Here is a 22,846-nt window from a genome sequence, read left to right on the forward strand (position 1 = left end):
AAATGTAATACTTATGTCACGTGATAACAATTAAACCATCTCCATGACAACTGAGCAACTACATACTGAGGAAGAAAGATGAAAGATGTTGAAAACTTCAGCAACATTTTTTATTTCACGTTTTAGTCCCAAAGTAGGCTCCACTGAATATAATATTTTAACAGATATATCTGTATACTTTTTCTTTCGTACTTAATTTAATGTAGAACATACGATGAAAAAAAAAAAAAAGAAAGCTCCGACACATTTAGTTTAGTTTTTCCTAACTTTATTTTTGTGGCACACATGTTCAGGGAGGGCTTTGTTCACTTCTCTGCCGCCAAGGGAAGCAAAGAGAGAGAAGAGCGGCTTCACTGGCTGTACTACAGGAATCCGGATATGATGAAAATGTTTTAGACGCAACTATCCGCAGCAAACTACCGCCACTGAACGTCGAAGGCGTCGCGAGGACTATTATTGATATTTTTTTTTATACAGTCAACATCTGTACAAAGTGGGACTGGGACACACTGGCAACTTAAAACTTACCGAAAAAAGTTTTGTTGGACGCTAAGTTCACTCTTTCACCCGGTGACTTTTTTCTCCCCAACGTCTCGGGGAGGAGAGTTGCAGGAAGGAAGGATGGGAATAAGTCAGATTTGAAGCAAAGGGAGTTGTCATGTTTGAAAGGTAAGTTATGCTATACAAACAATATGTCCGCTTTAGCTAGAAACAGCACTTCTTAGAGAGCGTCCGTCGCTTTATTTTGATAAAGAAAAGGGAGTGTGTAAACAAAAGGGATATATATGGAGTCTTTCAGCAGGTTTATGTAAAAAAAAAAAAAGAGCGAAGAGAAGAGAAGGGGGGAAATTTCCACTAAGTTTTTACTGCAGCTCGACGTCACTTTCTCGGCGTGTGAATAAGCAGACGACTTTCTGAAGTTGTTGAGTAATGACCTACACGGTTGTGTCTTCAAGCCTGTGCTGATGGTGAGACATTGGTTTTCACAGCGCTGAGGGCTGAGGAAAGGGAGGAACTTCTTCTGCTCTGTGTGTGTTCCAAAAAGACAACTGTCTCATGTCCAAGGAGACCGTCTTTCCTCCTCCGGATGGGCCGGCAGGGCCAGGGAAGGGCCCTCAGCAAGAGACACTTCCCCTGCTGCCAACCTCGCAAGGTAAGAGGTGCACAGGAAATCAATAGCATGGGAGAGTTATAATTAGGTGACCTAGGTGGGCTCTGGGTGCTCACTAGGGGGGCATGAGTTATCCAGTATGACACATATACCTCCCAAACTGTAAAATTTTACAGTCCCTGTGCTAGTTCACATCTAATAACATCATTCTACAAATTCTGTCTGTTTAAGCGCTATCTGACCTTTTAAACATTTAGGAATCCCTGCTACAGAATGCATAGCTCATGTATACATAAAGTTCTCACTTGTGAATTTCTATGGAGGGTTTTTTTCTTTCTCTCACTGCTGCCAGTGCACTAGCAATGAAACTGAGCTATAAATATCAGTGACATATTCTGTCGAGAATCATGTTGCTTGTACAGTCACACATGGGAGAAAACAAGGGCAAAAACCATATAAAGAAAATTAGTCAGTGATTGCATATCAGCGTTTATCAGCTTGCTTGGGACAAAATCAGCCTTGTCTTTTTAAATTATATTCATGTGACTTTTAGTATACATCAGTATCTGTGCTCCAGTGTTAAGCCTTGATAATGTTTTTGCTTTTTTTCCTCAATAAAGTCTGAAGAAACGCCCTGGTGACTATTAACAGCAACCACAGCCAATTATAGTTTTTAATTAACTTTCTAGTTGCCCCTAAGATTATCACATGTAAAATAAGCTTACCCCCACACCCCCTTTTCATTTTTCTTCAAACAAGCAATGAACCGTTAACCATCCTATTTATACCAAGCATCATTATGGCACTGTCAAAAAATAGCAAAGTAGGACAAAGTAAGCAATCACTGGAGCTGCTGGATTGCGAATGGATTTTCGCTGGACCTTCAAAGGCGTTTGCAGTTAAGACTGGATTTCCCCTCTCATGGGACTGTGGATGTACTGAGAATAGACCAATTTATTTCTAACTGTGATCACTAAATACTGCGATGCATCACACAGTACTGCTGCTAACGCAACTGCCGCTACCATACATCAGCTAGAAGCTGAGATATGTGCCACATCTATCTAAGGCTGCTGGCCTGCGCCCATCCGTCCCACTCGCCTCATCCATCACTGCTTACAAACAGAGAGTGTTGTAGCATTGGAACAAACGCATCAAGCTTTGGTGAATGTGACTGTGAGGTTTTGCTGAATCATTCCTCGTCATTTTTCTTTAGAATCCTGAAAGTGGCTCAAGATGCAGTATGTTACTGTAAAACTTGCAGGCTGCGAGTAGAAAACTGTGTGCTGTGAGCGGGCATCTGGCACCAAACCAGTGAATAAAGTCATTGTGGAAGGTTTATTTACTGAACAAAGCAGCAGTGTGCAATGAGCAAAGCGTCAGCGAGTCTTGAAGTCAAGAAGCCAGAAGACACGGCTCAGAGAGAGATGAGTGGGACTGGGTCTCGTGTTTTTGCGCAGCTATCAGGCCTAGAGTTTTTGCCCACATACTTTTTCCAATTTAGATGAATGCAGCCTTTATGGCAGTAAAAAGAAGCTTGGCAGGTAGAGCACACCCGGGAACAGAAGAAGAGAAAATGAGATCCAGAGCTCTGGCAAGGCCTTCACCTGAACCGCCTCACCATGTTGTGCAACCATTTGCCAGCGGCCTGTGCTTTTTCTGGCAAAAATAGGTTGAGTGGCCTCTGCACCTCTGGCTCATCCAGCTGTCCCTGATATTTTGTCCACTGTGGCTGACCCTGCAGTAAAAGTTTACATCTGTTTTTGGAGGAATGGCCGTAATGCACGTTAATTTAGAACAGTTGAGCACGTAATAGGATAACATTAAAGTAAACAGCCGAAGCCCTCTCGGTTCGTCACTACAAGCATAATATTTTTCTGCTTAACTTTGTGCGCAACAGGTTTTCCTTCTTAAACCATGTTTAACTCTAAATGCTTGTGACCCTAGATGCTTGTGACAGTGAATCATCAGGAAGAACACCATCTCCCAGGAGACCAGCCACTGAAGGACAATGTCACATGACTGAGGAGAAGCCTAATTATTGTGAGCCTGTACGAAGTAAGTTTTAACGACCTGGGAATGCTGTGGGCGGACAGCGGGATATCTTGGTGTTATTTTTAATGATAAACAACAATGAGCCGTTTAATTGGAGAGAGTGAAAACGATTAACATATTTTGCCTGCTTAGTCAGATGGTTGAGGTCAACTGCTTTTTAGGAATGTTTTATTTAACATTTAAATTGTTATAATTTCATCCTTTTTTATGAACACGCTCCAGCTGTCAAAAATAGTTGTTGTTATGACAGTTGCACAGTGTACATGCACGAGGCAGGGTCAGTTGGCCAACTAAAATATTAGCTTCAGTGTTTCCAATTAAAATAATATCAAGATAGCACTGAGGTCTCTTGGCGAGTGAGTGGTAACATGCGCGCTCTCTCATTCTGCCGTAATGACCGAGACTTGGCTCGTTTCTCCATTTTTGCTTCTCCTTCCAACCCTCAGCCCTCTGTTTTGGAACTGGGGAAATCCTGTTTGTGGTTCTGGCATTGACTGTTTTAACGCACTGATTGCAATTTAGCCACAATGTTTTTACCCCATACCAAACATTTACCTATTGGAGAAGACTTGTGCCAACTAGCTAGAGGCAATTTTTCTGTTGAATAGTGTCTCAGTGTCATTCAGTGTTAAGACAAAACTGCAGTGGCACATTGTTCCTACCAATAATCTACCATATCAATAACATACATTTTAGTTTTTAAAACATTATTTGGCTTTTTTCTACATCTTATAATGTGATTTTATAGTTTTGGAAGCTTATGAAACCTGTGTCTCAACTCAGAAATAATCACATTGTTTTATGCAAATGTCCTGACTCAGGGAGATTTTACAAAACAATTATTTGGCATTGAACTGCTTGAGTTATTAGCAGGTCTAATTGAGTCTAGATGCACTCTTGTTCAGTAAAATGACTTGATACTGAGCTATGGATTGCAGGTCGCAAAAGGAAACCGGCTAAAAGCTTTGTGTGCGTGTCTTTTATTGTTCTTCAGAAGAGTGAGATGTGTCAGCAAAGGCTAATAGCAGCTGATTGCTTCCATCCATGTAAGTGCGTAGCTATAATAAGAATTGTGTTTGCATTTGACACAACAGTTTCTTTTGTTTCTAGGTTGTTAACTTTTCCAGGGCGCCTTTTCCTGCCTTTTTTTGGCATTAAGCTTAATGACTTGCCAGTGGCTTGTTTACTGAATCAGCGAGGAAAAGAGATTCAGTTGCAAAAAAAAAAAAAGATTTTCTGTCAAGAGGTTTTTCGAGCTTGGCAGGTGTGTGGAGTATTGCACTTCTGGAGGGAGGCATGCTTTTCTTTCATCTCAGCAGATAAGCCTCTGTGACAACAGTTTTGCGTTGTAATTGATGTCACCCCCCATCCCCAAACATCCACACATACTCTCTCTCTCTCGCACACTCACAAACACACTGTCTGCTAAGGGAATTTTAGAGGGAAGAAGATATGCTGCTTCTTTTTAGAGTTAGAACATAAAATAGTCATGTCAAATAAAGGCAAAGCCCTTCATGTATTTAATGTATGTACTTTTGTCTGTATGTGGTTAAATCAAAGTTAGAAATTCTTACATTCAGGGAGAGCTCAAGTTAACCTATTTGTGTCATAGTCTCACCGTGGTTTTGTTTGTTGAGGTGACCAATCAGATTGCTCGCAGGCATGGGTAATTGAGAGCCCTATTCACTGCAGAAACAGGAAATCAATAAGAAATCATCTGCCTGCCTACATCCTGGCCCTTGCTGTCCCCCCTCCCTATCTCTCCTCCTGATGTCTGATTTAAAGCTTGTGTACAGTGTGTGGATGGTGACTTTTCACAACAAGAGGAAGCCCATTGTAGTGTTGTAATAACAGCTCAGATCCTATTTCAGTTATGATAACATTGTTTTGACAAGTTGTCTTTTTAACCAGTGGGTCCCCCTTAAAACAGGAAAGTAAACATGGCAGCGGTTCCATATTGATTTAAACTGTTCTTTGTGGGGCTTAGTATGTGCTTTCAGGAGAACACTGAGTAACTGAACCTTGCCACACAATCAATCATCAAGTGTGACCTAAAAAGCTGAAATTATGAACTGAAGTTTCATAAATTCACATTGCAGGGAAAAAAAAGTTTAATTGCGGTGGTTCCTGGGATTGCCAACCATTGTGGCTTGTTAGACAAAAAAAAAGTACAATTCTGCCCTTCCTGTAAGGCCGTTGTCAGCGAACGGTTCCTCTGTGGCTCTGCCATCCTGGGGGAGGAGGGAGAATCTTGGGGCGAGACAGACATTCCTCAAGAGACCGTTCTGGGTTTTCAAGCAGTTGATATCTCCTGCAAACAGGGCCTCGGCTCTCCAGCCCTTGCCTCAGAATAAATTGCTACCACCCAGCACCAGTTTTAGGAGTTTAATCGTCACATTATTCACCAGATTGTCAAAAAAATTTTTAATGCTTCTGTAGTGGGTAAAGATGACCTTACTAGCTTCCGAAGATCAGGTCTGTTTTTTATCTCAGTGAAATTCTGTAGTGAGAAAGGAAGGTCAAATAATGTGACTCTCTGTTTTTAAAGGAAGACATTAGTCTGGCCTTTGTGTGAATCCCTGATTGGGCTTTTTAGTGGCACACCTTCAAGGTTATTACCTGTGCGCAGAATTGACCTTTTGAAAGTGAATTTGTGACCCCTAATAAATGCAGTAAAAAGGATTGTGTAAATGGAGAGTGTACCTACTTGTACCTCTCTTGCAAGAAAAGAAGTCTTGACAGTGCAACAATTAAGATTTATATACAAACCTATAAAGCGTTATGATACTAGACAGTTGGCGGAGTTACACTAAGATGAAACAAAGGGCAAGTGCCTCCTCATCATCATTTTCATCATCTGCGCTGAATTTTTTTTTGCTGCCCAAGTGTGGAATCAACATTCTCAGACTGTCACACTTTGCCTCATGTATATTCCAAAGTTACTTAAGTACTTAGAGACTTTTTAACCTCGTGCCAGTTTCTCTTCCTAGAATGTTTTTTTTTTCAGCTATAGGAAGTGCATGGTGATTGTTGTTATGCAAGATTCATATCTTTATTTTAATCCTCAGAGCCCTGTCTCTGCAGAAATAATGTTTCTAAAGCATAGACCTATTATAAACTGAACCGTAATTTTCAAGTGATTACTTACCAGTGGGTCATAGAATCAAAAACTGTATAAATAGGGTGAAATGCTAGTGTAGGGGTTGATTAAAATGGCCATTGTAATTCTACCTCTGTTGTAATTATTTTCTCATTGTCTTGGTGCAGATAGATTTCATATGGGAAATTTCAAGTGTGTTAATTAGCATATTTTACCCAAAGTGCCCGAGCCTATTCACTGTTAATTTTTTTAAAGATATTCAAAATACTTGAGCCAAATGATTAGATATGCATACCTCAATTCATGGACTGCAGTCTTTCAAGTGGTTATGTTAGATACAAGGCAACATATATGGACTTTGATTGTGAAGGAAGAATGTATTTTCTTTTCTTTATTGCAGAGAATTTAGATATTAAGAGTAATCTTTCCAAGTCGTTTTAACGCCAATTGACCTTTGCCTCTAAATGGTTCTTGTGCAGCACATATATGCAATTGTGGAAGTATTCAGATCTTTTACTTGAATCAAAGTACCAATTCCACAGTATAAAACTACTCAAGAAAAGTCTGTAAAAGAACGTTCTGCATCCAAAACTTTAGCGATATAGAAGTATTTATTTACACAGTTGCAGTCATTTAGACTTTAACTACATTGTTGGTTAGTTAAATCTATAACAGTCCATCAAATTGTATATGTTTTCAATACAAAGTAAGTAGTAACTAAGCTCTCAATTAAATGTAGTGGAATAAAAGTTTTAAATTCAGTGGGGTAGATGTATAAATTGGCATAAAATGGGAATACCCAAGTTAAGTAGAAGTACCTCAAAGTGTACTTAAGTTCAGAGTAAAATGGTGGTTATCTTGGTTATTTTATAATGCATTTTATATAATATACACAATTCATAGACAGATGAACTAAACCTAGCCTCCTTTTATTTTTTCTACCTTATTTTGCCTGTCTGCTTAGCACGGGGAAGGTAGGTGGACTGCTCGGCTCATGTTTACCGCCTGCCTAACCAGTGCCACACAAGACAGTGTCAGTGCCTTTCACAAGCCTCTCACAGAGAGGGAGAGAGAGAAAAAAATCAGCCAGTTCAAATGAGAGCAGCGCAGGGGGGATTACTTGGCCTCTAACAGGGTTTTGGCTCCAACATTAAGGTTAAAACCCTTTTCTATTACTGAGATCTCTGCTGATGTTGCCCCCGCCAGCCCCGACCCCCTCGAGCTTCCAGCTTCTTGCCCCCTTCGTGTTTGCAGGTTCAGTGCCTCTCTGCTAGGTCATTCTGTCAGGCCCCCTGATCACTGGAGGGTGACCGGGGACCAGGGGATGGCTCCCGTCCAGACTCACAGACAGCCACAGCCGACACAGGCTCCGGCTAGTGCGATACACGCCCCCCCCAACTCCCTCCTCTCGTTCAGGCTAGAGCTAAAATCGATACGGGCGTCTCCGCGTTTAAAAAGCCACTCAGAGGCAGACGAGCACCTCTGTCCCAAAGGCTGATCTCTCAGCTTAAGGCCTTGATTGGCATCCCGAAGATGCGAGGCGCTGACCCACAGCTGTCCCATTAGCAGAGGGTTAATGCTGAGATTGATACTGAGCAAATAAAGGAACTAGGTGTGGGGGTATTTTGATAGACTGCCTATCCCATCTCTGACCCGGAGACTGACCTCAGCTGTATTTTGGCTTTTAGGGAGTGGTAGCGCTGCTGCCAGATCCTCATCTCTGACTCCCAATAGTGGCTGCGTTAGTGGATCTGCCACAGATGCTCACTGTATTTATTTGGTGTGTGTGGTTGATTCAGTGTCTGCCGTGTTGCATGTGTGTGCCTTTTGTGTACATGTGCACAAGTACGAATGTGCGCATGTGCATATCTGCCCGCCTGCCGTTGAATTTTCAAACAAGTGAGTTTCCTGTGGAACTTCTACTTCAGCGGGGAGATTTTGAAGCTGGTGGAATATTTGAGTCATCGATGTAACTGAAACTGAAAATACCCCCATTCCCCTCCTTCTCTCCCCCCTCTTTCCTCCCGTTCACTCCTGCTCTGTTCCTCCGGTTTTGTTTTGAGTCGTCAGTGAGGAGAGGGTGGAGCACGTTTTTAGAGTATGGAGCCTGGCAGCTCCCTCAGGCCTGCTCTGAGTCACGTCATAATTGATCTTTCTAGAAATTGTGGTAGCTAGCCATGTAAAGCCTAAATCCGTGCAAGATGTGCAGCTTTTTAAAGATACTGCAGTCGCGCATTCGGCTGTCTTTTTACTACACTCTTTCTCCCCTCTCGGATGGCAAGAAACTGATGAGGGAGAATAAAAGGCATTTGACAAAGCTTAATGCAGAAACAGGCTCGTACAAATTCATCTCAGAAATGAGGAGAGGAAGAGAATAAGGCATCATTTAGTGTCTCTCACAGCAGCCAGGTTGTAAGGCCTTGAACACTCCTTGATGTCTTGCGTTCTGCTACATTAGAAGCACTCAAATTAGCACCATGCCAAATTCCACACAACAGTGGAGAGACCAGAGACTTCTGTGGATGGAGCTTGTGTCGGGGGTTGGGGGGGGGAGTGTGAATGACTTCCCCTCAACATGATTCATGTAAGAGAAAATGGCATCTCATTGGGAGTTTCAATGATTTAGATAGCAGTCAGACATATTAATCTGGGAAAATGTTCCGTTTTGAAATCAAAGGATAATTGATGACCCTCTTCTCCCCCACCACCAGCTCCCCTTCCCAGCACACGCACACACACACACCTTAACCAGCCTCACGCACTGGGTGCACTGAGAGGTTTGTGTCGTCAAATCAAGCTCTTGTCTTTCAAGTTGCCTTTGCTACTGTAAAATGTAATTAAGCAGAACAAGGTCCGAGGGGGTTATTTTTTCCACTCAATCAGCAGCAAAATTTGAAATTAGTAAATCCCTGACGCCCTGCTTCGCTCTTTGTTGGGTAGAGGCGGCGGTCGCGGTGGTGGTAAGGGGGGGGCGGGTTGGAAATAATATTAAGCGCTGTCTTCACATGTCACTTCCCCTTCAGCAGGTTGGAGGAGCCAAATTTGAATGACTGTCACAGAGAATTAAAACTGGGTGGAAAATAAGTGTGTCACCACTGAAAACGAGCTGAACAATATAAGACTATGACTGTCCTGGAATGGGATAGAAAAACACAAAAATGTGATGCTTCCTGCTTAAATGAGATGCTACACGCTATGATCAGCCCTGACAGGTGAAGACAGCTAATAGAGTTCTGTTGCAGGTTACCAACACACCCCACACACACACACACACACACACACACACACACACACACACACACACACACACACATACAGAGCATGTCACTTTCGCTGATGAGGATCCAATATCAGAGCAGGTAATTTAGCTATCCTCAGCGGTCATCACCATCCGTGCTGCCGCCACCGCCGCCATCATCGTCACTTTATCTTGGATAAATACAAAACATTGTGTGTGCGTATGAACTGACAGGGCCAGGATTGCTGTGTGATGTCCAGGGTCACATTTTTATTCAAGTCTGTTGGAACAAGTGACATTTCTCTTAGCCCGTGTCAGTTCGCCATCCATTCTGTGCAAACGCTCGAGACAGGACCACGGAGTTTGCATGGCGCCCACATCTTTGCACTAACAGGAGTCTAATTTTCTAATCAAAGGCTAGTTCTTGGTTGCCAGTTGACATCGCCAATTTGCTCTCATTTCACACGGCTGATATCTGCATTATATTGATGCTAATCACAGTTAGTGGGTTTTGTTGTGCTGGGACACTTGAATGATGATCCTTGAGTTGCATATCTGTTCCTTCCGACGCGTCCTTCTAGACAATAAAGAAAGTCCTTGTCCCGTAGTTTGGAAGGTCAAACGGTAAACGAGGCTTTGATACGCCCAAGGAAAATTTCAATCAGAGCCCTTTGTAATAACATTCATTGTACTATTTTCCTCTCTCTCTCTGTCCCTCTCACTCTCTCTGCAGTATAATTCCCCTGGTTTTGCGTCTATAAATATGGACAGGGAAGATGTATAATTTCTAATGAGAAAATATATCCCTTTGGATTGAAAGGCAGGGGCTGTTCCACACGCTGCTGTTTGTTAGGAGGAGAGATGATACCTCAGGCTGTTTTGGCAGCGAGAGGAGGGGGCGGTGGTGGTGGTGGTGGTGGTAAGAGGAGTCTGGCTAGGTCATTGCACATTTGCAAATTAGCATTTCAATCATGCAGGTACATGGCCAGCCGAGCAGAAAATATACATGTTTTTCTAATACGAGGCACAAAAAGATAAACAAAACACTGGCCGCGTTAGTGGAATTAGCATTTCAGAGCTAACTGTCACTGTGCATTCTGCCCGTTGCTGTTTGGGACTCCTAACTAAAAATAAAGCTTCCTCTTCCACTCTCATATTCCATTCAGTGTTAACTCACAAACTCAACGCAGTGTAATAACGGCTATTAGGGGATAAATACAAGATTTGGATCATGGTGTTTATTTGGCTGACATGATGTGACATTTGAATAACTGTATGCTCTCTATGATGGGCATTCTAATAAGCCTAGGCAAACACCTTTACTCTCTCTTCTCCCTCTTTCTCTCTGTCTCAGGGGCATTAATATTAAAAAGGACTGAGCTTTAGAAACACAGAGCTTGTGTGGTTGTTCATTCCACTCCCTGCCTTACCTGCGACTCTCGGCATAGCAGTGTGCAAATGAGAATCTCCATACTGCCCTGTTTGACCTCTGTGTTATATTTTCATGTTCTTGACTGTTTTAGAATTCTTGTTTATACAGTTCTGTTTCAGTTGACATGCATGCATGCATATTCCTTCCTGGTAGGTCTGCCTCTACCTCTGCGTGTGTGCGTGTGCGTGTGTGTGTGTGTGCGTGTGCGTGTGTGTGTGTAAGATCCAGTAGGCTCGTGACATATATATATATATACCCCTCCTCTTTTGTCTTTTGGGTGCAATTTCCAGCTCCCTCCTGTAGGACCTATTTTCTGTGACAAAAACGGAGGTGTTTATATACTCAGTTTTACATACAGAGCGATCCCCCCGCACAGCTCTGGCGCAGCTCTAGCACTCTCCAGGCACTCCGGTGCTTGGTCCCTGTGTGGCGCAGCCACTGAAGACTCGGTGACAAATGGCAATTATATTTGTGTGTTCTTCATGAATCCATCAAACACTGGCCTTTTAAAAATGCTCCCCAGATATTTGAGGCTGTCAGCTACTAGTAGCTGGGACCAAATTGGGATGCTGCTTAGACAGTCAAGAACCACTCACCCCCTAGTTTCCCCTGTGATGTGTGTGACAGCGTGTGTAGGGGAATACCATGTTTTATTCAACTACAAATGTACACTCTCAACAGTTGTTGATGTACTAGAAATAGGGAGGATACAAGTCCAATTTGAAGTGTGTGTGTGCATGTGTGTGTCCAGTTCTTCCTCCAAAACATGGTGTTTTAATGCAACCTGTCAGGCTGTGTGCATTCAGTTATCCCGGGACACCTACCCATCTCTACAAGCTTGTGGCACAACTCGTATGATTTTTTAAAAAACTTGCTGGGAGTTGTTCACATCAAATTTTGATGCAGGTTGTGTTTTCCTGCCGGTCTATAGGAACAGTGTAGTAGAAGCATGTCTGTGTTGCTCCGTCAGGATTTATTAACAGGCCCAGCTCATATTTGCATTTATCAGTTGAATCCTCAGATGCGTAATTAAACTTTATGCTAAAAAAAGTCCATTACAGCATCATATTATTTTGAAAGCATCAAGTTAAATCGTGTGTAAACCCATAGTAAAAGCTCATAGCTGTTGTTTGCATACTTCCAAAATGTCTATCTGATTAGCTTGGATTAACTGATGCAATGCAAAAATGCATAATGGCTGAGCTTTCTGGCTTATAGTTTTATAGTACACCTTAATAACCAAATGCTCTTGAGCAGGTGGTCAGCACATATACTATACATACATTTTTTTTTCACTATTCTACATATACAGTGAAGGTTTTTGACACCCTAACTCACCAGCATAGCACAAATCTAACAAGACTTACTGTACTTCTGCTTTCTCTCATTATGTCTTCATTTGTCTCATGGTGACTGTACAGGTCTGTCATTGCCATCTTTGACAGTATCATCATTATCATGATCAATGATTATGAATATTACTATCTTGTGTCCATTCATCTTAGTCACTGTGTTAATCAGGATAAAAATAAAGACTATCCAGGAACCTGCCACAGAAGCACACTTCTCTGCAGGCTTGAACCACTTTTTAGGGTTTTGCAGCGTGTTAGAAACCTGAGTCGCCGCTTATGCTCTGGGTTTTACGTGGTGGTTTCTTAATAACTATTTATACTTTGGTAAATTGAAAGCTTGACTTCCTCAAAAGGAAAGGTAATTATGCCTCCGAGTCTACTTTGGCCCTTTTGTGCATGAACGCGTGTTTGTGTGTGTGAGCTTGTGTGGCTAGTTCGTTGAACCCAAATGGGAAAAACGACTGTGTTATTACGCAAGATGCTATGGGTGATTGATAGGTTAAGTGACTGTCATCATGTAGAAAGGAGTTTGCTGTGTTGAACTGACTGGACAAAACTCAAGACTGTGCAGTGTTAGCTGTGAGTTGCGCTATGTTGTGTGTATTGGGTCTTTGCAAATTATTTTGGACAAGTTAATCATTAGCTGTAGAGATGGATTTCCCTTGTCAACCCCACTGATGTCAGCCGTTGTCTTTTGTGTTTACACATCAAAATATATACCTACAACTGACGAATAAAATATTGTGAGAATTCACCAGCACTGTGATTAGAAGAGTTTGTTTCTTGAAATATGTCACAGCTAGCTGAATACCTAAGTTTGAATTTGTCAATCTTGTTTATTATGAAAAGATGTACTACTTGTCTGCACAACCAGATCACTATGTGATACCACTTACAAGCTAGAGATTCAGTTTGAAAGAAAATATCTTCCTGGTAAGGCAAAAATCATTGTTGGCCACCTTATTAAGGCCTACTGTGTTTATACGTGGAAAACCCTACTGTGGTGTGTGTGTGTGTGTGTTCCTAGCTTTTTATTTTGCTAAGCATTAAAGAAAAAGATGCAAAAATTGCACAGTGCATATTAAAAAGGGGCGAAGTTGCAGCTGTCAGGGGTAAAAGTGAAGAACAACAACAGATGCAGCCTACTCTGAGTCTCCTTGTTAGCAAGCCTTAGTTTCTCCCCGCATTGTCATGGGCAGGCTGCAAGGCTTTTGTCTTTTGGAGAAGAAAATCCATCAACCTGGTCTTAAATCACTGCATAATGAATTCTATCGTGTGCTACCCAGTTGTCTAATTCAAATTGCATGGAATCCTGATCCCTAAAGTCTATATTTGTTTATTGAAGCAGCATGCAGAAGCCTGAATGAGGAGAAGGCAAAACCCAGTGTGTGTATTTAATTGCTTTGTTTTACATCCACATTCACGTCCGGCCTCTCCCAGGGTGATGTGTTGTTAAAAAGTGCGAGGCCCCGATTCCCACACTCTCTCCCTCTCTTGTTAACCGTAATTGCACTTGTTGGTGAGCTGACAGAAAGAAAATAGAGATGGAAAGAAATGACCAAGTTCTATATTAAGTTTGCATCCACTTTGGAAAATTTGTTGATATTTGGACTGCTGCAAAACACTTAAACCAGAGCTGCAGATGTTGTTCTGTTTTCTGGGTTGTGCTACACAGCTGTTAAACAAGGCAGAATTTGGTGAAGATACCATATATTCAATGTATATACAGAAAGTATATAATAGGAAAATAATGAATAAGTATGGTTCAGTCAGACAGACTTAAAAAGAGATGAATAATTCACAAACTCTCAAGTTAACCATGCACTGGCGGTGCGTGCACATGCACAGTAGCTCTGATGTGGAGGGAAGGTAATGTAAGAGTAACTCCCAGTAGAGCTGAATGTGCAGGTGTTCCTCTCAGTAAAATGCCACCTCCTTTGCTCACTCACATCCTTCGCCTTCTTTCTTATCAGACAGGTCGCTGTCTCCTGACTTTCTGTGGCTGTCACACATACACTTAGAAAGACTAGTTGAGGCCATCTCTGAGCTTTCAGAGGGAAGGAGATCATTACTGTTGCAGACAGCAGCTATTTTGTATATGCACAGTATCACAAGCTCTCTTTCTCTTTTTACTGCATTAATCTCTCTTCCTTGCACACTGTCTTAACTCACCTGGGTACTGCTCCCGCAAATGTCTGTCTGCCTGCCTACAGCAGTGGCTTTTGTGAACCTGTCACATATAAGGTTCCTGTATCTCTCAGCTTTTTTCTGTCATTGCGGGTTGAAATGTTTGCCATATGATCGATATTATCATGTTAGGAAATGGTGGCAAGATTTGCTGAGAATGATTTAGTTGAGATTGGTGTGTTCATGTTGTAAGAACTGAATATCACAAGTTACAGCGACTTTACATGTGAGTAAAAGGTATGAAGTGCAAGGTGCAGAGTGTGCAGACAAAGTTCTCTTCACTTAAAATAAAGTTACAGGGTTATCAAGCGTTTACCCGCAAAAGGGTAAAAGGAATTCACAACTCTTTTTATAAAAAATAGACACTTTAAATACTTGGTACTTTATTAAAGTAAACCACTCTTTCCGTTCTGTGCTCTTGCATTTTATTGTTTTGTCCTCTATATACACATCAAAAGTATATGTTTGAATAAACAAGCAGTCTTTGTATTTTCTTGTATTAAATGCAAGAAAGGTGAAATACTTCAGGGAAACTGTCCTTAAATACTGGTTTAAATCCTTGTGCTGAAACTACAAAGTGAGTCTTCACTAAACATGTCTCTTTTTCTTCATGTCTCCCTCCAGCTCAACCTCAGTCTGAGTCTCAGCCAGCGCCCTCGGAGCCTGCCGAGGGAGACGCTGGCAAGGACCAAAATGGCATTCGCCACAACAGCACTGGCACACCCGCGCTGAGTAACGGCAACGGAATCCACCCTGGCATTGGCGGGGCCGGTGCCACGCGCGTGTGCTCCTGCGGTGCCAGCATCAGTGCGGGTGCCATGGGTGGATCGGGCCCTGGCACAAGATCAACCACGACAGAGCAGCCCAGGAAGCAGCCGTCCACGCCTGTGTCGCAGAGGATGCAGAGGAAATTGAGGTCCAGTTTGTCGGTCAACAGTGACAGCAGCCGACGCAGCAAAGGCAGTTCCACGGGGTCACAGAAACCTCCATTACCAGAGGGTGAGTATCCACACACAAGGTGATAATGACAGTGAGTAAAGGAGAGCATAAACCCATACACACACACATACATCATTACATACTAACTTTTCTAACACTTGTTTGCTTGCATGCTTTCTTTTCCTGCATCCCGTCTTCTGTTGGACATAAATTCATTCCATCAGTAGCAGGGAGGTCTATGGAATTTTGTACTCCAGATATATTATTCAAAAACACCTTATCGAAACCCATCACAACACTTGAAACCATTTATGATATATTGTGATATGTTTTATGTATTATTTTGTTACATACTTTTAAAAAAATGTCTAAGAAAGAACAGACTGGTCATTATACCATGTCATAAAAACACAGAAACTTGTAGATATAAGTAGTTAAAAAAGTCAATATGTTAAGTAATAGATCAAAAATGAAAATACAGAAATGCAACAACCAGTTATGAAATGAACAAATGAACAACAACAACTCTGTACTATGCAGCTGTATTATGTTGGAAAATATAAATATCATGTCTGACTTCGGGTTCGGGGAAAAAGGCAAAAACACCATCAAAGTGATTTCTATGTTAAAGGGGCTATTCTTAGGAGGCACTGCTGAAATAATACCTTATAAGATATTGATAATAAATTCTTACCTTCTCTCACCTTTTAATGATGGGAGTGCATGACCTCTCATATTTATCACCCCCGTCAAGCAAATGACATCTTATCCTGCCCCTGTGGCTTTTATTTTCTTTAACAACAAGTCAGAGAATCCGTTTGCCATGCAGGGAAGCCATCACTTTGTCAGGTGCAAGGCCGAGGTGAGTCCAGTAATGAAGGCGGTCGGCTGGTCCTTTTCCATTGGGGAGATAGGTGTGACCGTCTAACGAGGCCTGAGAGCACAGGGTGCCTATTAAAAGTCGCAACCAGCCTTCTTCGGGCCCCTCACGGCCCCTCACACCTCTCTGGGCCCTTTCTGGCTCTCCCTACATCCCGTCAGCACCACCCTGGCCCTCATTAACAGGGCCCCGCCGCATCCCTCCTCCAACTACTGCACTCCGTGGCTGCGCGTGTGTTTGTGGACATGCGTGTGTTCTCTCTGTGTTCTGCACAATGGACAATACGAGGGGTTAAGGCATGTTTCTTTAAAACTGAGGGGAGATTCCTGCCCATTCATCCAACTCAAGGCCTTTTTACGTGGGCTTTTACTCCAAGGTGAAGATGGAAAAGAAGATGTGATGTTATGTGTTATTAAAAGATTCACAATGCTCAGGTTGAGATATAAGTTTAAATGAAGGAGAAAAGTGGGCAGTCAGATCTTTATTTGATGATGCTTTACTTGAAATATGCATGAGATAGAGTTGCAGGCTGAACAAAACAAGAAGGCACCCACAAGACCTCGCGAGTAAAGGTGAGATGAATCCACTGGAGATATTCCAGACACATCATGTTTTCAGTGTCTTAATTGGTGAAGAACAGAAGAGAGAGGGTGTGAAAAAAAAACAAGTCAAAAAAACAAAACAACAGCAGCTCAACAAGTCTCATTATGGCTTTTGTGTTGCTTATTTGCAGACGCGAGAGCTCTCAGAATCAATATGTTCGCTCTCAACTGTTTATTTCCCCCCGGAAAACAGCCAAGCTGTGCTGTTTGAATGTTTACACGGATTAACATAATCTGTTTGCCTGTGAAATTAGCCTCCTAAACAGCCCCCTGAACACAGGAAATAAAAGGCGTAAGCTAGCAGGAGCTAGCTCTGGGGATACCGCTGCTCCCTGTGTTTCTTGGCACATGCCGTTGGCACCGTAGCCAATCTGTGATAACACTGCGGCTTCTGAAGATTCATTTACCACACTGCTTTTGTTCAGCGGGGTGGGTTGTCTGAACTCTTGTCATCCAGTTTGTGTTTTTTGTTAATTGTGTGTAATCAGTTAAGGCCTCCAAGCTGCTTTAGCCTCATTTAGAGATTTAGGGCCAAGACCGCAAGCCTTGTATAAACCTTGGTGTGTGTGTGTGTGTGTGTGTGTGTGTGTGTGTGTGTGTGTGTGTGTGTGTGTGTGTGTGTGTGTGTGTGTGTGTGTGTGTGTGTGTGTGTGTGTGCGTGTGTGTTGTGTAAGCTTTAGTCCTCTAGCTGTGACTTTTTTTCATGCATTATCAACAGGCCTGCTTTAAAGTGCATGTGTTGGACCTCCATCCAGCCCACATCCCTTACCCTCTTTACCCATGTGTGCATTCCCATGGCCACCAAGGCCTTTTCTGATCAATCTCTCTCTCTTTATCTCTGTCTGTCTAGCCATCTTGCCCTCTCTCTCCCTCTTTGTGAGTTTGAATGTTTTGCAACAGCTTGCCGCTCTGAGGCCCATCCAGCTTGTTTTGTGTCATGCCGCTCCCTTTTTTTTGATGTTAGCTTTCCAGATGTCTCAAACTATTTCCTTAGAGGCGCCGGACGCTGTTTTTTGGCCCTGCAAACTCTGGGCTTCATCGCCGCTCACTGACATTAAACAGGAGCAGTGTCAGTGTGTGCTGTTCTGTCTGTCTGTTGGTTGGTTTCACTCTGTGTCTCTGTCTGCTTTTCTGTCTGTCTCTCTCTGTTTTCATGGAGATGTGCCTTGCGTCCAGCTCTCTTGTGTACGGTATACGACCCCCCCCTTCCCTCATTTCCCTCCTCCTTGCTGGCTCTAAGATCCAGACTAATCGCTGGTGTTGAATTATACATCCAAGTGAATAGCTGAGATGGCCGGCCGCTGCTTAATGCCTATGTACTGTGTTTATACCGTATTCACAGTCTTCTGTTACATTCTGAACGCTGGCATGGCTATACCCTCTGGGGCCTTCAAAGTTTGTTAGACTGAACTTGGAGCATTTGTGCATGGAGCTGTGGCCAGGGCAGCATTTATTGTTCTTATTTGCATTTTGTCGCTCTCAGATGGCGGTACACATACAGTGGTAACATTCAAACAAATCCACAATCTTCCCAACAGCAATTTACTGCATGTCCACATCAGGTGTTGTCAGTAGTGAAGGATTTATTCTCATGCATCTTCCATCACTGCCAGTGTTATGGCCTTAGATAAGGATAATAAGATGCATTCAAACTTCAGGCACCCTCACAGACACACACGTACGCACACGCTTGCTCGTTTCATGTTCCCTTCTCTATCTTGTTTGTATCACAGTCAGCTAGTGCTTCTGGTCAGCTCTGCAGCCCTGAGCACTGCAAAAATAGGAAGAAAAAAAAAAATTCCCCTCTACTTTGATTAATCAAACATGAGCATCCAGCGGTCCACAGCTTGCTTTCCCATGCTGTCCTCCACACTCTCCTCCTTTCGCTTTCCCTCTCCCTCTAACCCAATCAGTAACAGCCCCTTCTGACAGCTCAAGATGGGCTGATGAAAGTTATGCAAATGTGCCCTGTTTGTAATGCTATTTTTCTGCATACATCCACATCATGTCTTTTTAACACTCCAAAGCAGTGGCGCTGCGCTGGCCTTGGTTCAAACAGGAGACAGCTGCAAGGCGTGTATGCCAGGCGCACTTACCGACTGATATTTAGTATGATTTAGTGCCTTAGACAACTACAGAAGTTCTGGTGTGGAGCCGCATGATTGATGACAACATAAATTGTGTACATTTATCTCTTATTAGTGGTGCAGTGTATCTGTGGGCTATGCATAAACAATCTCTGTTTTGTTTTTAATGTATCTTTTAATCAATTTTTTCTCACTTTATTGTATCTTACGTTGCACTTACAGAGTCTTATTCCAAATTAAGCTATTTATAATTTCAGCTTTTACAAAGTTATAGAGATATGTTTAGGTCAAGTAAAAGTTTTTTTTCCAAATAAGAACAGGTAAATTAAGGTCTTTGATTTGATTACATTTCTGTTTATAACACCGATCTATATAAAGCTTGAGTTTCATGTTATTACATTTCTTTTTGGAGTCAAAAGAATTTGGGAAGAAAACTGCATTTTGCTCTTACTGTGCATGGCTTTGCTAACATACCGTGTCAATGAAAGTTCCCTAAGTAAAAATTTGTCCTTTCATTACCTATTCAACACGGAAGCGTTTTAATGCAACTAATTCAGCCATTCAGAAGCAGTTTTGTGATGGTTAATGGGTATATTGGTAATTTAAAGGGGAACTCTTTATTGCTGTGAAACAACAAGCTGAAACATGCCACCAGCTATTTAAAGGGGGTCTGTGAAGAGGTTAAATGTTAATCAGAGGTGTGAGCGTTGCCAGCATTAATCCACCTATTTACCGGGAGAGACTCTTGGACTTTGCTAATCATCTTTGTGTGATCAACCGGGCAGTTTGCATGATAATGCCACAATTATTTAACAGTCCGTTAATCAAAACTGCAGGAGAGGAATTCATTTCTTTGAATTTCTCTTATTTCCTTTTAGCCCCCCTGCCTGGTTAGCCCTTGCCCTTTACCACATACCTGCTTTGTTCTACCTGTCAGCCTACCAAGCATGCACGTCCTTTCTCACTCACTCTGCTCCACGCTGTTTTCATTAATAGGCACTAATTTAGGTAAAAACTTAAGGATTTACAGTATTTATACTTGTCAGTCTATTACAGACATTACATATCTTTATTCAAAATATTTGCGTGTTTCATGTTTGTGTTTCTGTTCTTTTTTATTGATTGATTTTTTTCACATGTTTATTTTACTTTACAACTCATCACTCTGGCTGGTTTTGGCGGTTTCACCCAGACTGCTGTGTCCACTGCATCTTGGCCTGCCTGTTCTGTGAGTTCCTGACACTTTGCAACATGGTGGTGGCACAGGCCTCGTGCGGCGCATGCACATCAGAGGCTTGCTGCTGCTGCTGCTGCACCGACGACCTGGGCGACGACTGCAACTGCCCCTGTGACATGGACTGTGGCATCATGGATGCCTGCTGCGAATCCTCAGATTGCCTGGAAATCTGTATGGAGTGCTGCGGCATCTGCTTCCCCACATAGGGAGGCCTGCGTGGGTGTAGAGCAGGGTGTCTCTGCGGGGGGATAACTGGACCCTGGATGGAAGAATGGAAGGAAATTGCTGCTGCTGTCACTTTGAATTCAGCAACAGACAGAGGGAACATATGTGTTTGTGTGTGCGCTTGTGTGAGGGTCGACATATGTGTTTGTGGATTGTGATGACTGTGTGTGTGTGTGTGTGTGTGTGTGTGTGTAGTAGTAGTAGTATGGTTTGGCTGAGTAAAGCATGCTTTGAAAGATGTATTTTGACACTGGGCTTCTCCATCAAAACCAGCTCAGCAGGGGCTAGAAGTAACTCCAGATATATGAACATGTCAGTTAAATCTTCAGTGTATAGTAAGTATTCTATCCTTTTGCATAAGAAGTATTATCACAGACTGCCTTAAAGATTTTATTGTTACATCAGGAATGCTGTCGAATTGTATCTTGCATCTTTTTAGTCATTTTCATGACCATACACTAAACACTTTTGATGAAAATGAAAATCAAAAAAACATTACATTCACCAAATTTTTTATTTTCAATACATGTGTTTTTTTTATGCTCAAAAACTGAAGTTGCAGTCTTTGTACTGTACAACACTGTAAAATGTATTATGTGACACATTCTTAGTTGCATACTGTAGTTTTGCAACACAGACTTATCATTTACACATATCTACTGTAGAACTGTAAAACAGTTGGACCTGGTGAAATATCAAAGGTGAATCAGGACATCACATCTGCTACTTACCAAAATCAAAGAGTAGAGAATGTGCTTGTTTTAGAGATGTTTTTACTTTTATATTTTTTAATCAAAGTGGCCTATTATTACAGAAAACCTGCACAAAATAGCTGATAAGCTCATGATTGTTTGCGAAATCTTTGTAAGTGCTGGAAAGTCTATAAAAACATGTACCAAAGAATCTCATCTCTGATTGGGCAGCATTCAAAGCCGTGGGTTTTACTGGAAATACAGTGCAGATTTTTTAATACTCCAAAAAAAGGTTTTGACCAGCTCACTGTACAGTTTTCTGCAATGTTAAGATAAACAATGTGTACAGCTTATGTCTTTATTTCTATGAGAGTCCTCCTCTAATGTTAACCATCAACGATTAGGCTTTGTCAGCTGCATACGGTACAAGTCTTTTCTGTGATGCTATATTACGTACAGTACATACTGTGTAAGTGTGACTTGTTGAACTGCACTCTGTTCATGAGGGGCGTGATAAGGAATTAAAAAATGGTGACCCTGGTTGCCATATAAGCGGCTTTCGGGTATCAAGCCCAGTGACTCAAAATACAAAAAAGGAATCATGAACTGTCATGTTGAAATGGTAAACTAATGCAGGGTAAAGGCAGTTTTCTTCTCCTTTTTTCCCCCTCTGTTCCTTAATTCTGTGTATCTCGAGATGAGTTTGTGGTGAATCACCAATGGAGTCATTTTCTTGTCTTGGAGATCCGCTTTGATGTTGTTTAAGTGATGATACTTAATGCTGGCCCTCATTAGCACTGCTTGCTAAATGGTAACAAAAAGTGTCCCTTCCTAACGCCAACAAAGATAATGTGCTGTCATGTACAGCTCATCTTAATGGTGCACTGTTATTGTGTTAAAGGAGGCTGGATAGGCACCTCTGCAGCAGATAATGTGCAGAAAGTAAACCTCATTTTCATTTTTATGATTAACTCACGCCACAAGTTTGTTACAGGCTAAAGAGTGTCAAGGAAACACTATATAGATAATGTGAAGAATTCATCTAAAAAGAAAACGTATATACATGTAGCTACAGTAGTTGTCCTCTTATATTATACAGATGTATGTCTTTTTTTTTTATTCTGTGCCTTACACTTGATCCTTATCATTTTCATCTCAATGCATCATTTGTCAAATTGGAGTTCACAGCTCATTTTATTAGTTTTGTACTTTATCTTCAATCTCAAAGAGAACCGTTTTTAAAAAATAAAACATTACCAAAGAAATGTATGATTGTTGTTTTGCAAACATTTTTTAAACAATATATTTTATGTCCATCATTTCTTCATCATGTTCCAGTTCTTACACTAGCAAACTGTGGGAATGCCGAAGGGCAAAGTGTGACCAACAAGCCCTCTCTTCTATTTGAATATGGAGTCTTGTGGATCTTGACATACATGGTGTAATTTTCATTCTGTATTTCGGACTCTTTAAGAACTCCTTCAATAGACACTGTTTTTCCTCCCCCACTGTTACTGATGCTTGCATGCATACTCAGTCCACTCACTGTCTAAACCGATTTACAGCCGTTGTGTGCTTTCAATCTCTGAGGTTCAAAGAGTTCGCATTTAATGGACAGTAGGGAGTTTACGGTAACATCTTGAAATGTTCTATGAACTATATCCAATAGAGCTCCAACAACAAGGTGGTTAATCAATTAAACGATTGAC

The 22,846-nt window shown here is 41.8% G+C and overlaps 1 protein-coding gene across 2 annotated transcripts; it reads left to right on the forward strand.

Annotated features, from left to right (window-relative positions):
- The first annotated feature begins 321 nt into the window (after positions 1-321).
- On the forward strand, positions 322-22,406 carry mdfic (MyoD family inhibitor domain containing). Of its 2 annotated transcripts, none has more exons than XM_051392160.1 (5): positions 322-669; positions 957-1,153; positions 3,059-3,169; positions 15,100-15,474; positions 20,176-22,406. In XM_051392160.1, exons 2-5 carry the CDS (start codon positions 1,057-1,059, stop codon positions 20,424-20,426), a joined length of 834 nt encoding a protein of 277 aa, XP_051248120.1. In that variant the 5' UTR covers positions 322-669; positions 957-1,056; the 3' UTR covers positions 20,427-22,406. The 2 variants fall into 2 exon arrangements, with proteins under 2 accessions (XP_051248120.1, XP_051248119.1); XM_051392159.1 differs by having other exon boundaries at positions 325-669; positions 990-1,153.
- The last annotated feature ends 440 nt before the right edge of the window (positions 22,407-22,846 follow it).

The sequence above is a fragment of the Dicentrarchus labrax genome, unplaced genomic scaffold (assembly GCF_905237075.1).
Source record: "Dicentrarchus labrax unplaced genomic scaffold, dlabrax2021, whole genome shotgun sequence".
In the NCBI taxonomy this organism is placed as follows: Eukaryota; Metazoa; Chordata; class Actinopteri; family Moronidae; genus Dicentrarchus; species Dicentrarchus labrax.